The sequence below is a fragment of the Sphaeramia orbicularis genome, chromosome 3 (assembly GCF_902148855.1).
Source record: "Sphaeramia orbicularis chromosome 3, fSphaOr1.1, whole genome shotgun sequence".
Lineage (NCBI taxonomy): Eukaryota > Metazoa > Chordata > Actinopteri > Kurtiformes > Apogonidae > Sphaeramia > Sphaeramia orbicularis.
The window spans coordinates 7,159,344-7,176,102 of NC_043959.1; the positions used below are offsets into that span (position 1 = coordinate 7,159,344).

Sequence of the window (16,759 nt, forward strand, 5' to 3'; positions counted from 1 at the left end):
TTAACCCATGATAAACTAATACACTTCAACTTACACAGAACTGAGCCTGTTGAAATTTAGGACAAACATTACTCCACATTCATCTGATCACCAGAATCCACAGTTCTCTCTTGATGCAAATGGATCTCCATGCTGTTGTAGCACGGAAATTTTAAACTTACATCCAAATGCTTTTAAACATGCCTTTAGTTTTGCCAGTGCAGCCAAATAAATGTATGTTGATTCCAGAGGCATCACGTAACGAAGTACAAATACTTTGTTACTTTATGTAAGTAGAAATTTTGGTTATTTATACATCACTGGAGTAATTATCATTCAGATGACTTTTTACTTCTGCTCCTTACATTTTCACGCAATTCTCTGTACTTTCTACTCCTTACATTTTAAAAATAACCTAGTTACTCCTATCTCATTTGTTTTCATTCTGGTTTGTCATCATTCAAAAAAAAAAAAAAAAAAAAAAAACTATCCGGATGAATGGCACCATCTGGATAGAGTGAATTTGATTGTGGTTGGATAAGAAACATATAATATTCCGACACCCTATTGGTTTGTTCATGACTTTTTGCACCATTCCAATACTTACATTCAACTAGTCATCATACCTTCCGCCCCATAAACACATGATAACCCTGTCATGCATGAATTATGAGAACTTTAATCAAATTTTTTTTCCGGAGTGTATTCCTAGTTTATTCCTCTTTAGGCATGAAAAAAAAAATCAATGCGATTGATTTTTTATTGATCTATTTTTCATGGAGTTACAAAAATGTTCACTCAGCTGGACACCATGCGTTTAATTTTAGAGGCAAAGAAACATGTATTTACAGATATACTATGTGAAAACTATGAAATGAAAACATTTTTAATGCTGCTAATCTGATGTTTTCTCACATTTTAACATACCTGCATGCCGATAATATGCCAAAAAACAAACCAAACAAACAAACAAGCAACTTTTGTTTAAAAAAAAAACGAACAAAACAAAACTGTTTATTTCAGTCTAGTAACAATTATCAATTTTTTACACTCAAACATGTTACTGCAGATCAGGTTTATCTAGAAGAGCAAAGTTACAGTAATGGTATGAATTGCAGTGTATGGGATGATGCACAAAACAACAAATCCATAAATATACAAGAAAACACCTTTGATCAGCTGTCCACTGTAGTGACCACTATGCATGAAAGGGTTAATGCTCAGTCCTACACATATATGGTTCCTTAATACATTTGCATTGGACTAAAATGCGTTAATTTTCAATGGGCATAAATGCAGCTGAAACAGGTAGACTAGTGTATCCCAAATATTTCAACATTAACATTTTAATATAACATCATAGACATTATGGCCTTCAGAAAAATGTTTTTTGGGGAGGTGGGTAGTGCACCGTAAGCCCCTGTGGCACCGCCTAAGCTTTTGTCCAAATGGCATTTTTTCTCTTTACATTTACTTTTATTCTTTAAGTAGTTTTGAAACCAGTACTTTTACACTTTTACTTGAGTAAAAAGCTTGAGTTGATACTTCTTCTACAGAAATCTGTTTAAACCCTAGTGTCTATACTTCTACCTGAGGAATGAATGGGACTACTTTGACATGTCTGATTGATTCACATGTAACTTCATGGCGGAATTCTTACTTTAAAAATTTTATGGCATGTAAATAAGGCTTATGTTTGTGACTAATTATGGAAAAAAAAAAAACTACAAAACTGTCAAATGCACACTGTGAATGTGCTCTAAGGCTGCACGAAAATTAGCATTTATACTTTCACTGACGAGGTTTCAAACCATGATAAGCTGTCTATATAATTTGCGCTTGTATTCTCCTTTTAGTATTTCAGGATTGTTCCTCAAAGAGACCAGACTAAGGCCATGATCCCAGGGGTATCCTTAGACTCCGAAAACAACATATACTCCAAGTAGATTCTCTCTCTCTCTCTCTTTTTTTTTTTTTTTGTTGAATCTGGGTTATAGCTGAAAGGACAGGCAGCACTCTTTGTTGTTCTTGAATCAAAGGAATCTGAATCCATTATCACAAATCCTTTGTATTGCGGAGACTGCTTTCAAATCAAGCCATTCTGGACTTTGTCAGGCTACCTCAAGGAAGTAAATTACAGTGATTAAGTATCATTTTACATGCACTGAAAACTTGAGAAACCTGGGTGTTGTCAACGATATGAATAAAGAATTAAGGCTTTGGCAACTTCACATGCCAAGTGTACTTTGAACTCATGAACAAGATAGCGCTAGACTTCACTTCCGTTTCATAATCACCATGTCGTATTTATTGATAGGATGACTTTTGGAAGAAGGAGCCAAAGTTGGTATTGGATAGCTTACAGAAGATCATATCCAGGCCTTTGAAAGCACAAACCTAGCTGAAAGACATGCCAACAAGTTATTTGGTAATCACCAAAGTCTGTATTATTCTACTTATGAATAGCCCCTTTTCCACAGCACTTCTGTTTCGGGAATATTACACCTTTATTCCGGAACGATGTCTGTATAAACAAAATGGTGGGCTCATTTGGTCCCACCTCTGTCATGGCTCTGTAACACCTCTGGAGGTAGAAACAGAGCCGTGATAAAGGTGGAATCATGATTCTGAAATGCTATGTAAAAGGTACACCTCTCGTTCCACAACCAAGATGTGACGTTTTGATGACGTATTGTGTGTGAGACCCCCATGCCGGGGTGACTTAAAAAGGAACATGGGCTGTGTACAGTAAACAAACTTATCAACACGACCAGAAAGATGTGGTACTGGGGAGATGACTAGATCCGCAAGCTGTCATCACTTTGGGAGGACGACTCTATCCATGCTAACATTTGTGGAACGGTGAAAGACAGGTCGACCCTGGAGAGGTTAGCAACACCGCTATGCTACACAAGTTACACGTCACACTATACGCTGCATAACCGCCCCTTTGATTCCGGAATGCAGGTCCGCTGTGTACAAGTCCAGCCTCTCTCACCTCTGTTAGCCCTTTGGCTTGGCTGTGGAAATTGGTCACTGGTGGCAAAAAGGTGGGATCAGAATCTCACCTTTACCTCTGGGATCTCTGTGAAAAAGTAGCTAATGATTCTTAAAACAGAAAAATGAGAATGATCACCCTACTGAGTTCACACATCACAATTAGCTGTCTTCTGCCACACTGACTTTGCACTAAAGGAGCTTTTGTCAAAACTGAGCTCATTGTATTATTATATTGGATTAGGCTGGCAGAATTAGACTGTGATTAGGCAGATAATCTGCATAACAAACTGTGTGGGGAGTGAAAACTAAACAGAAGAGAGGTATAATGGAAATGTTTTAAGTTGTATTAGAAAAAGTAATGATCAAATGCTTTTAACTAAAACGTGTCTTGACCTTTATTTCTTTCTTCTCCCTTTACAGTCAGCCTCAATTTAAATATACCTGTCCCCATATGCATCTGGACTAACAGCATGGTTACTGCATGAACTAAACCCCCCCCACCCCCCCCTTCCATTTTTCCTGGATCTGCCACTGATAAGTGACCCATAGTTTCCTGAAAACATTCTGATAAAATGAACAATGATGTTCTGTTTTTTTTTGTCACATTGACCTCACTTACCAGAAAATACAGTATGAAGAGGAACTATTTTACTAGTCTGTTTTACTCATTGCTTTGTTGTATGTCACATATGATCCAGGCACTGACTTATTGAATTTTACCTGCAGCTAGACTTGAAGAGGTAAAATACTTCCAAACCACACAGCTATGTTTTGTTTCAGCTGTTACGCATTCTTAAACTAGTAATTACAGACTTAAATCAGGCATGTAAAACACAGAAACATAGATGCATGTCATCAAATACAATGTGACTACATGGATAAATTCAGGATCTTAAAAGCCTGGGCACTTAGTAATAAATCCACAAAGAACTGACAAGAATGCAGGCCTTTGCAGAATAGGCTGCATGACATATGACATCTGTGAAGAGAGCACTTTCTTTTGCACATACATGTGCTGATGACCCTTTATGCTGCCCTTCTGTCGCATTTTCTTTTCCTTACATGTCCTTCTAGTCTTCTTCTCCTTCTTTTGACATTGTGTAATTGCAGCCATTTGTTGATTTGCACTTCACAGCCTCCTGGCCACATGATCATGAGAAAAACAAAATACACTACCTTGATTTCTATGCTTTTATGTATCAGGACATAATAATAATAATACTAATACTACTACTACTACTACTACTACTACTACTACTACTACTAATAATAATAATAATAATAATAAAAACCTGAACATTCTAAAATTATTTACATACAACCTCAAGTGTTAAACAACACACAACAGACTCCAGCATGTTTGATTTAGTGATTTATTCCGAACATGCAATGAAATTTAATATAAATGCGAACAAGCAAACATAAATAATAATACAAATATCAGCAATCATAACCATCTTAGACAGAAGAACAGCACAATAGTTCCAGTGAGTGCAACTTAGCATGTCATTTATTTATTTAATAAAAATTAAGCAACAATAGAGAAGCAGTATATGAAAAACTAAAAAAGTACACCCCATGACAGACGACCATCCTCCAGGAGTCAGGGTCTGCTCCAGGTTTCTGCCTGTTAAAAGGAAGTTTTTCCTCTGCTGTCACCAGTCACAAGTGTTTGCTCCTGGAGGATTCTGTTGGGTTTCTGTAAATTGCCTTTAGTGTCTGGTTTCGACCAGCTCTATATGTAAAGTGTCATGAGACAACTTTTGTTATGATTTGGCACTATATAAATAAAATTTGACTGATTGAAACTACACACAACAGACTCCAGCATGTCATTAATTATTTAATAAAAATTAAAGAAAAAACAGAGAAGCAGTATATGAAAAATTAAGTACGCCCCATGGCTCAATAGCTTGCAATGATCCTGTTCCAGAGGGATGGGTGCGTCAGGGTGAGAAGTAAGGTGGATGAAGTCATTACCCATCATGCCTAGTGTTTACAGTACAAGCCGATGATCTGGAGTTGATTCAGTTGGTCAGGGTGAGGTTCACTAATGTTATGTGTGCAAAAACTTGTCATGACGGAGTGAATGAATGGACTCGGTGGACATGGTGCTGAATGGAGAAATGGTGTTTATTAACAGAAAACAAGGACATGGGTAACAAACACAACTGGGTGGAAACTACAGAGTCTGCAAAGTGACGGGATCAGGGTGGTGACAGTCCAGGAGAGTCTATGATGTAGAGACATATGAGGTGAAATGACCCGTCACCACACTGGACCAGAGGAGCCCCTTATATGGGCTCCTGATGGAGACGTAGATGTAAGCTTATTGGTTCAATAGCTTGCAATGATCCTGTTCCAGAGGGATGGGTGTGTCAGTGTGAGAAGTAAGGTGGATGAAGTCACTACCCATCATGCCTAGTGTTTACAGTACAAGTCTATAGGGGCAGTGTTATGAATACCACAGCTAATGTATGCCATAATCAGAGTCAAAACATATGTTGTCTACACTTTTTAACAAGGATACAAATCAGTAGCAAAGGTTTAAAGATAAACATGAAATAGTTTTTTTTTCTTTAACAGGATGGTTAGGGTAATTTAAGATGCCTCTCCTTTTTTTCATTCTGCATCTGAAGTTGGCAGGCAAAGAAAAAATAAAACACACATCCATATACTTCAGAATATATGATAATTATCAAACCCATGAATAATCAAATTATGATGCAAAGATAAACATGTTTTTTCGACATCTGGATGAAGATCTTCTCACTCTACATCTGAAGTTGGCAGACGTTGATATTTAGCCCTGGACCTCTTAGATCGGTAGATGACCACTGTGACCGCCACGAGGCAGCCAACAATGAAAACCACGTTCAAGCCAAGATTGAAGCTTGGGCCATTCACTGAAGCAAAGACAAAAATATAAAAGAAGAAGAAGACAATGAGTGAAAAATGTCACTGACCTTCAGAACACAGAGAAAACACAAAACATACACACAAACATGCAAATAATTTATTACTGACTCCTATTTTTTTAACCAACTGTGTGTATTATACATACAGTATATACACACTCACCTTTGCTGTCAGATGGTTTAATCAGGTGCAAAGGTCCCTGGGAAATGGAGTGATGACTACTTTCAGCTGCAGCTTCCCTTCTGCTACGATGATTTCCTGATTGGATGCATCCGCGAGAGCACCTGGTTCCAGCAACACCAGTCTCACACAGGAGGACTGAACAGGTGATGTACACCTGCACAGAGAAGAAAGAGGGTGGAAGGAGTTTAGTTATAATTCAGTTTGTAATATAATATGCATGGAACAACATGCAATCCTTTGGGACGCTTATGGGCTTATAAGCATTTTAAATCCTGTGATGAATGATTGACTTCATCTGCTGAAAACAAACTATTTCGACTAAACCCATGTTATTACTGCAGCATAAAATGTAAAAGCATTGGAGGGTTCAGTATCTGCTTACACAAAATTTACTTTGTGCTTGAGGTGATTCTCTCAAATCACATATTCAGTAAAAAAAACAACTCTGTGTTAAATTTGTTAAACCTATCATATATTACTGTTTATGATAATATCAGTTAGATAACATCAGCAACTTTCTTCCATAACACAGAACACAAACTTCATATGTACGCACTAAGCTTATGATTCTTATTAAACATAATACCATACATTTAGTGTCAAAATATAGTTTAATACTTTACCTCTTCATGAGCACCAATGAATTCAAAAGCCTCCATTCCAAATCTGAACTGAGTCCTGGAGCTGGGGTAAATTTCCACTGTTTTATCCTTCACACACCTGTGGTAATGCAATTATAGTGGTGTCAAACTTTAAATCAAGGTGTTCCTGATAGCAAATAATTAATTCAGTAAATGTAATAATAATACAATCTGTAGAGATAATGAACCCACCCATTTTCAATGATGGTGTACTTGATGCGAGAATTTGAGTTGTCATAGGGAGTCGCCCTGCAGGACTCCACGAACAGCTCTGTGTTGGGGATGGAGGTTGTAGCTTCGATCTGCATGAAGATCATTTGTTTGAGGTAGACCTCCACTGGGTAAGAGCTGGCATCCACTTGTGTTCTGAACCTCTGAGACTCAAAGAACTCAAAGCGAAATGTGAAAGCACCAAAACCTTTCTCTGAGAAGGCGTATGGGTTTTTGTGTCTGAATCCCAGAGTCAGGTTGGTTCGTTTGGGGTAGGCACAGAAGATGGCAATGTCCACATCATGTTTTCTGGAAATAATTTCATTTGGGTCGGCAGATGTGATATCGTTCTTAAACATGATGTTATCGTCATCCTCCTAAAAGTGACAGAGAATAACGTGGTGTTAATGTAGCTGAATATTACAGTCTGAAATAAGTTTCTCCTACTACCATAAAGATTATGTTTTCACAGCCCTTTTCTTCTGTTGAGACAGAAGGACTACACAATTTACATGACACTTGATGATCTGGAGACAGTTTTGAGATAAGGACAAACCCATTATATTTTAGAGATCATTCAGATATTGTAGATTTTTTCTCTCACTTTTTCCTAAACTGAAATAATTAATTAATTACAGTGCTATGAGACCTTAGCAGTGGTTTGCACTCTCAGAATGCCCTTCTAGTTCTTGAGTGGAATTCTTGAAAAATTCAGAAAGCTACTATGGAACCTGTTTCCCCTGATTCTGTTGTACAGTTTTTCTTCCTTTACCTCTACTTTGGTTCCACAGCTGCTCAGTGACATGACAGCCACCACGTGGGTATTGTTGGACAGTGTGGACAGGTTACAGGAAGGATCAGTGTAGTCATTCAGGTGCAGATTGTGTTCATTGCGTCTGATGAGGTAGGACTTGAGCACTTCAACCATTATTGTCGTTTCATTGCAGGTCACTGTGGCCTCTAAATGATGAGAAATACAAGATTCATAACTCCTGAAATGTGACCTTAAAAAACACAAGTTCAAGATGCATGTATTTTGTTCTGTAAATGTCCTCAACAGACCTTGGTGTCCAACATCAACAGTGACACATCGTGGCTCGGAATGATAGATGCGATTGTATCTGGAAGAAGTTATAAACCATCAGAAGGTAAGGTAAAGTTTTATTGACATATATCCAAATTGTGTTCAGTATTTAAGAAGAAACTGTAAAAATATAACATGAAATTCACCTGTCATATGCTTCAGAAACAAAGCAGATGGGGAAATGATTGTCCACGTCATCATCCGTTGGTGTCCACTTTATGATGTATTCTTCTGTGTCAATTTTAGTCTTTGTAATGCCCTTTGGTCCAGTGACAATCAAGTCACGAATCCTGCAGAGAAACAATGTTTTCATGAATTTTCATCCAGTATTTGGAATCAATAATGAAAAATATATGTAATACGATGCATTTTACATTGATACATAAATCCCTTTTCATTTAACAGGAAATAATATTAATTTCGTACGTGGTGTATCGCGCTGTAGATATGACTTTGATTTCAAGTGTCTGGTTGAGCCAGGCAGGAAGATTTACTCCATTGCGTGGAGTTGGTGCCAAGAAAATAGGAAAATAATCACCATCCACACACGAAGGAGCAGAGTATGAGTCAACTGTAAAAAAAAAAAAAAAAAAAAAAAAATGTGAAAAGAGATAAACTTTAATTAATAAACTAGTGATGTTTAAATCAGCATGGTAAATGTAAATGAAAACAAAGGCCTACCCTGAATGGTAAACTGCAAAGGAAGCTTGCTTAAAGGTGCAATTGATGATATGTGACGGCTCACAGTAGTCGTTGGTGCTGCTGTGGTGGTGGTCGGTGTTACTGTGGTGGTAGTTGGTGCAACTGTGGTGGTGGTTGCTGTGGTGGTAGTCGGTGCTACTGTGGTGGTGGTTGGTGCTGCTGTGGTGGTAGTCGGTGCTACTGTGGTGGTGGTCGGTGCTGCTGTGGTGGTGGTCGGTGTTACTGTGGTGGTAGTAGGTGCAACTGTGGTGGTGGTTGCTGTGGTGGTAGTCGGTGCTACTGTGGTGGTGGTTGGTGCTGCTGTGGTGGTAGTCGGTGCTGCTGTGGTGGTGGTCGGTGCTGCCGTGGTGGTGGTTGGTGCTGCCGTAGTGGTGGCTGGTGCTGCTGTGGTGGTGGTTGGTGCAACTGTGGTGGTGGTTGGTGCAACTGTGGTGGTGGCTGGTGCTGGTGCTGGTGTGGTGGTGGTTGGTGCTGCTGTGGTGGTGGTTGGCGCTGCTGTGGTGGTAGTTGGCGCTGCTGTGGTGGTGGTTGGTGCTGCTGTGGTGGTCATTGGCACTGCTGTGGTGGTGGTTGGTGCTGCTGTGGTGGTCATTGGCACTGCTGTGGTGGTGGTTGATATTGTGCTAAAAGTATCTCTACGGTTACGCGCATGAGCCTGAAGGGGTCTCTTTGATGTGTAATATCCGTCAGAGTAGAACACGGTAATTTCTTGATTGGCAAAGTCCTCCACCATCAGCTCAACTGGATGATACCCTGTTCTCCCAGTACTGGTATACCTTAAAGAACAGGAGTTCTAATGAACACAAAAAGAGAATAATTATTGTCACTGCAGTAATTCATGATGAGCAGATTATTACCTGAACATATTAATAAGATCCAACATATATCTGCATCAGTGGCGGCTGCTCATCTTTCAGAGACGGGAAGCTCATTGTTGGCTTACATCAAAAAAATTGTCAAGTTATTTAAACATAAATTCAGCCCTCTGTTCCTTTTTAAGAAAATGGTCATTGACCTTATCGTACCAAGTATGCATTTTTTCCAGGGACTTGATAGCTTGTTCACTTCGACCTAGTGAGCAGTATGATTGATTTAACTATCTACAAAATTATATTAAACGCCAATGAGAAATGATTAAATTATGTAACTGAAACAAGAAAACGTTGAAATTATGTTAAATTGAAACAAGGAAGTACAATGGGTATGTTTTATTTACAGTGCAAGAAATGAACAAGTAATTTCATAGTGGTTTCTCTCTCGATTTCACAGCAGAATGCGCAACGGTATTAAACTGAACTCTGTCAAGTGAAGGAGTAGATCTCAAAACAGCTGTCAATCAAACGGGATTCAGCCTTTCGACTGATCCTCCAATCAGCATGTGGAAGGCCAGCGTCCAGCCCTGCCGAGCTCCGCCCACAGCTCCATTCACCCTCAGAGACACTGCACGTCCGGGGATGGGAAAACATTGTGGCATTTATCCAATTACCATCTAGTTTTGAGGCAATGAAAAAAAACTGTTCCATGACGTCCCACTGAAGTGCATGGACGCTGAGCGTCTACGGGCAAATGCATTGATTATAGATCGTATGAGAAAACAGCGCAATAGGAATGTATGAGAAGTGAACAACATCGCGCCCGTTGATTTGTGATAAAGCTGATTCTGAACAAACTCGTCTTTGAGATGAACATGTTCTAACACATTTGTAGTCAATGAAATGTCAACACAACCATACATATTTGACCATTTAATTTTCGTAATTTTAGGGGAAGCCGAGCTTCCCTTGCAGTCTGTGAGAAATCGCCTCTGATCTGCATGGTTGGATGAGCATGCTACCCTTTCAGTGTTTAATTGCAGGAGCTGTACCTGTCAATTTCTGTACATTTCAAACACATAAACCCAAAAACACCACATTTATATCCACTTTGCAAAAAACAAGGTCAAGATAACCCGAGGAGAGAAAGGTGCCAGGGCTTGGGCTATGTAGCTTTTCATATAAATGGAAATCTTAGTAAGGTGTTGATGCATGAAGCTTCCATAGGTAGATAGTTGAATAGATTCTTGTAAACTCAGGACTTTTGTCAGAATCCTGTGGGAATGATTACATTGATTTTTAAATTAGCATATGTTTTTGACGTAGAACAGATGGTCTTTGATGTGGGATGGATGGTCTTTGTTCTGCTGGGCAAAAAACTCAAATCGGTCTTTGGAAAAAATCAGCAGGAGAAGTCAGCATTCAAGGCAACCAAGATTTATTGTCGACAACAGATCTGAGAACAGTTCACAGTGGCACTAACGAACACCAGCAAACTGTTCTGACCAGATAGGGTGGGTTTTCATCTATTATACATTTCCAAAGGACATGTTCGCGCCTGTTGGTCAACTTTTCATTGAATTGATGTACTGACACATTATAATCAGACCACTCCTCATGGGCCCTGGGATTAAGTCACACTCTTATTTCAAACCATGACCAGGCAGTTTTGCCCATTTTGAATCTTTGCCCAACCAAGACACATGTCAGGACATGTGCCGGACTTCCCTGGGCAGGCCCAGGTGTCCTCTTGTTCCTTCCTTGTTAAAAATCTTCACTGTTGCTGCGCCACAGTTTCCTATATTGGTACCCTCTATGCAGCCGCGAAATTGGGTTCTTTCTCATTTGAAGAGACAGCCTCACTCTATTTACAACACTGTAAATTGACTGTTTTTTTAGTTAATTTTTAGTGAATTCTCCTATGCCAGGAGTTCCCAAAGTGGGGTGTGCATACCCCCAGGGGTACTTGGAAGAAGCCCATGGGGTGCTTGAAATTTTTTTTGGAAAAACACATTAAATAAGTCATCATGTACTGAATACAAAACAAATAATGAGAATTAATGCTGAATTATAAAACACAATAAAAACATTCATTTAATAGTTTTAATGTCAATCATCTTGTTTAAGCTTTGGTAACATTTTAAGAACATTTCTATTTTATATTATTCAAAATTTGTTTATTTGAGTAGCAAAGTAATTATTTTGTTGTGGATGAAAGGTTCATTTACTAATTAATGACTAATTGAGCTATTTTTCTTATCAATGAAAGAGGGCACTTTTCAGTTCATATTTTGCACACAAAATTTACTTTAACATTTTTTAAAAAAATGTATATAATACAGTTAAATATATGTTGTTTGTTTACAAAGTTTTGAAAATATGAACAAACACCTTTTGGCACTGGAACAAATTTTGCATAATTTTTTTCAATAAAAAATGCTGCGAGAGTTGGGGGTACTTGGCTAAAAAAGTATATTTCAGGGGGTACTCCACTGTAAAAAGTTTGAGAACCACAAGCTGACACTAATATAATTTCGTTCTTTCATATTTTATGTTTCAAAAGTGTATATGCTTTACACACACACACACACACACACACACACACACACACACAATTTCACACAATAGATATTGCATGCAACGATTATTTCACACACTTTAAATCTTCACTATTCTCCTTCCAACTCTTTAATTAGCTTATTTCTTAAAGACATTCTGTAAGTGTTAGTAACATTGTTTTTCTCTCTTTTATGTACCAACACATGAAATGTTCATCACCACACATTTATTTAGCAACACCATCAAAGCAATGCTTTGCTCATTTTCTGAGGGAATTGCACAACATATCAGAGGTGTTTTGTTTTTTGTTTTTTTTAAATATCAGTCTTAGGCTAAAGATTTAAACTGTAATAAAAATTACTTTGGTGATCTTTTGGAATTGTAGACATAAGAAAACATAGTCTTCATTTAAGTTAACACTGTAGTAATTATAATTGTCCATTGTAATCATGGAAATCATATCTTTAGCCAATGGCACCAATTTCTCTGTCCTAGGATGAACAGATTTCAGAAGAAAGTCTGTTTTCATGTTGTCACAGAAAGATGTCTGGGATGGTATACCACAGACAGAACTGAGTACATAAAATGTGTTCACCCGTAAACAGAGATAGTTGTCTTACCTGATCTAAAGTGATACCGTTCGTCAGACCACACAGTCCACATTCATGTGTGTTTCTGTTTGTCGGTACTCTGCATCTGACATGGTCACCATCAGGATCATACACTGTCATGTTGAAGGACCGTGGACAGTTCCGGGTTACTCTGTACATTTTTACAGACCATCATTATTGAAATTAGTCAGGAAGGACAATGCACTTAAACAGATAGTATTTTAACAGTGTGTTATAGGCTACATATAACTGAAATCTCAAAATCATAATAAAAGAATGATGATTACCTGATAATGGGTAGCATTGTGAATTTGGGAGATTTGTTAGATTCACCAGTATCTGATCTGGTTCCCAGGTCCACATGTCCTACCACTCTGAACTCAGCCATATTGCTTCTGATGTTGTTCATCCAGTATCCATAGCCATAGTAGTAATAGCGGTAAGTGGGGTATCTGTTTGAAGTAAAATGTAATAATTAAGATAAAGAAATAAATGTAGATATTCATAATATAGATTACACGTTTTAAAATTTGTTTCAATTATTAATCATTACTCTGATCATCAGTTTCAGCCACTACATAAAACAGTTGACCTGTTGGAACTGAGTATTAACAAGACCACAACACTTTTCATATCGAACATTTATACGGTCTTTCTTTCATCACAAAATAATGTTAGTACAATTGTACCTGATCTCAAACGGTCGGTTACTGGAGAGTCTTCTCTTCGTCTTTGCCTCATACTCACACCAAGTCAGACCATAAGAATTTCGTGCTATTTGTGAACTGGAGTAGCTGATACGTGATCCATAGTTACCCAAAAAGACAGTGTTGCCATCTATGTAGCATATGTGATGGGTTTGCTTGTTGTTGAGTTGCACCTGCAAGGGGAGTTTGTGGAGGGATATTAAGACAAACAGTGAAATATAGAATTTGAAGTGAAAGGATTTTAAGAAACATTTTTCTATAAATGTAGCTACCAACACCTTTGAAAAGAAAGATTATTAGGAATATAAGACATACGTCATAAGTCCCATCTGGGTTCTGTCCTCTGGAGTCGAATGTTAGTGAGCTTCCATAGTATCTGTAGTTGACAGACCTGTACCTCCATGCAGACACAGCTGAAAGCATGAGCAGAAGGTGCAGCATCAGTGTGAGAGAGGCCATCTTCTTGCCAGAGCAGTGCTCACATTTGAACAGATGCAGTGCATCTTAAATACTCTGCTACAAGGAACAATGATGCTCTGTTTTTTCACAATGACCTCACTTACCAGAAAATATACTATGAGGGAGAACCAGTTGTACTAGTTGGTTTCACTCATTACTTTTGATGGATGTCACATATCCAATCAATGACTTATTGACTTTAAGTTATGGTTTGACTTCAATAGGTAAAATCCTTCCAAACCCCACAGCTATGTTTTGTTTCAGCTGTTGCACAATCTGAAACTAATTACAGACTTGACCTGAGCACGTATCTGGAAAATACAGAGACATAGATTCATGCAAGCAAACAACATGTGACTACCTACACTGATTCTTCTGCCCTTAACTATGTGGCTCTACACAGCCTAGACAGTGAGCTAAACAAAGTGGCAACGTCTCAGGACACTCAAGATAGTTTTCATAGTCTTTACTTTAACCACAATTTATAAAACTGAAAATACAAAAACAAAGATATGTTTGTTTCAATAAACAAGCACTCATTCTGTGCTTAAACAATGACAAATTTTCCTAAATCATATGCCCCAAGTTGACTATTAATTCCAGCATATAAGACACACCAACCAAAGCTAATTGTAGCCTAGCATTAATAAGTATATGGCTATCACCTTAACCAAAAACATTGCTGAAACATTCAAACTATCATATATCATGTCTAATGCTTTAACTTTCATGTTAGATGACTTAACACTTATAGACTGTCTCATGTCGAAGCACAATACGTATCACCGAAGACTTTACCGTCTTATCACACTGAGAGCTTGAAAACAAAGCACTTCCTGTAATTCCTTAGGCATAACACCACTACATGTTTGTGCCACTAGATGGCAGTGTTCACCACAAAAAATACACAATAAACTAAAAGGCAGAATACTCCCCGCCTGACATCTTTAGGATGTCAACCACAAACTTGTATGTGACAAAAAATGTAAAATTCTTGAAAAGGATATAAAAATAAGTTCACAGTCTCTCAAGAAGTGTCCTTAGATATCAGAAGGATGACTTCATTTACAGGGCGCAAATAAAGTATCTGTTCACCCTTTCGAACCATCTTCACCTTGACCTTCCTCACTGGGAAAAGTTCGGTTGATGATGTTGACCTGACAGTTGTTCCTTTTCTACTGTCCCTCCTTCAGCAGAACCACATCTCCCTTCTGTAGTTTTGGTCTTGCGGTCTGCCACTTTCACATGCCCTTTGCTGAACATCCTCTCCCTAAAGTCCACATAGTGGTCCTTCATTTCAGTCTTCCTTTTCAAAGTTTGCCTAAGTGACATCAGGCAATGGATGGCTTGGTCTTTATAGCTGGACAGGTGCTGTTCTGGAGAATGACAGGGAAGAGAGGCTAAAAAGTTGTCTGCCTCATTTTTGTAGAATCCTTTGTGCATGCTGTTCATAAATGATTCCTCTTCAACAGAGAGAGCTAACTTTTCGTCATCAACTGTTTGCTTTCCACTCTGAAGTACGCTTGTTTTGAAAGAGTTCACTGTAGATTTATGAGCTCCTGTGAGGCAAACATCCCCTATAATCACCCACCCCAAATCAAGGCATTGAGCATAAGGTGCGTCGTGTGGGCCACTGAGCATGACTATACACCTTGTGAGCCCGAATGATGTCCCTACTAAGGAGGAGGAGAATCTCTGAGGAAGGATCTAGTGGGGGTATCTGAGATGCGATGGGCTGAAGATGGGGGTGGTGGGCTTCGACCTCTGGAGTTGGGATCTCCCTTCTATTGTCAGGAATCTGGTTGCATTCAGTGAGCACTGGTAATGGTATTGAGACATTTCCATCCATTCCTTCAATGATGAAGCCACTAGCTCTCTTTCCGCTGGTGTTTGTTGTACCAGAACATGTCTTCATGGTGTAGAGTAAGGCTTCACCCTGAACACCAAACATGTTGAAGAAGCTAGATCGTGCTAGTGATATGTTACTTTGGTCATCTAACATTGCATACATTTTCCTCTTCTTTTCAGGGTATGTAGTGGGGTACACGTTTACCAGGCAAATGTTAGAACATGACTTCTCTTGGTATCCCTTGCCACATACCTCTGTGCAACTGGATGTGGTGATAGTGGAGTCTGGGTGTTCCTGCTCCCTACCTTGCCCTCTGTAGGTGTGTTGGGCTTTTTTGCTGTCTATGATGGTTGTGGGTCAAACTCTTTCATCACCCACAGCAGTGGACCAGCATGCAATGCTAAAACATGGCTATTGCTGTTGCACTCCGAACACTGAATGGTTACTTTACAGTTTCTGGCCCTATGATCAGTAGACATGCAGCACTTGTAGCAAATTGAGTGTTCTTTAAGCACACTTTCCCTCTCATCTAATGTTTTCATTCTAAAACCTCTACATTTAGCAAGTGAATGTGGCTTCAGATGAATGGGACACTACTTGTCTGGACTGGGAGGTGGCGAATCAGCATTTTTGGGTATCGCTACCTGTGATTTATTTGATGCAAAGAGACCTCTGACTTTGGTTTGCGGAGGAAACAGAAAAACAGAGTGTTACTGCTTTGCAATGTGAAGCTGGGATCTGTTTTCATTTCTGCATGACTATCAATAAACTCCACGAAGTAAGAAAAGGATGGGTATAAGGCACTATGTTCTCTCTTGTATCTGGTTCCTTGCTTGATCCATGCCTCTTGGAGATTATCTGGGAGCTTTTCCAGGATGGGGTTTATGTCTCTTGATGTGTCTAAGAAACTGAGGCCTGGCAGATAACCTTCATTCTTTGCTGCTTGTATTTCAAGAAGATCTGCTAGCTCTTGCAACAGATGATTATCTTTACGAGAAATATGGGGAAAAACCTCCAGACGCTTGAACAGAGATGCTTCGATGA

At 38.8% G+C, this 16,759-nt stretch overlaps 1 protein-coding gene across 2 annotated transcripts in view; it reads right to left on the reverse strand.

Annotated features, from left to right (window-relative positions):
- Nucleotides 1-5,091: 5,091 nt before the first annotated feature.
- The window catches only part of LOC115439269 (uncharacterized), a 29,216-nt gene continuing 17,548 nt past the window's right edge, over nt 5,092-16,759 (reverse strand). The window contains exons 7-13 of one of the 2 annotated variants that reach the window (XM_030163092.1): nt 8,163-8,306; nt 7,995-8,053; nt 7,705-7,892; nt 6,915-7,309; nt 6,705-6,801; nt 6,061-6,235; nt 5,092-5,885 (exon numbers count right to left, since the gene is read on the reverse strand). In XM_030163092.1, the coding sequence (XP_030018952.1) occupies nt 5,749-5,885; nt 6,061-6,235; nt 6,705-6,801; nt 6,915-7,309; nt 7,705-7,892; nt 7,995-8,053; nt 8,163-8,306 (1,195 nt within the window). In that variant the 3' untranslated portion in view covers nt 5,092-5,748. The remainder of the gene's footprint in view (nt 5,886-6,060; nt 6,236-6,704; nt 6,802-6,914; nt 7,310-7,704; nt 7,893-7,994; nt 8,054-8,162; nt 8,307-16,759) is intronic. The other variant, XM_030163099.1, reaches the window with a different exon arrangement.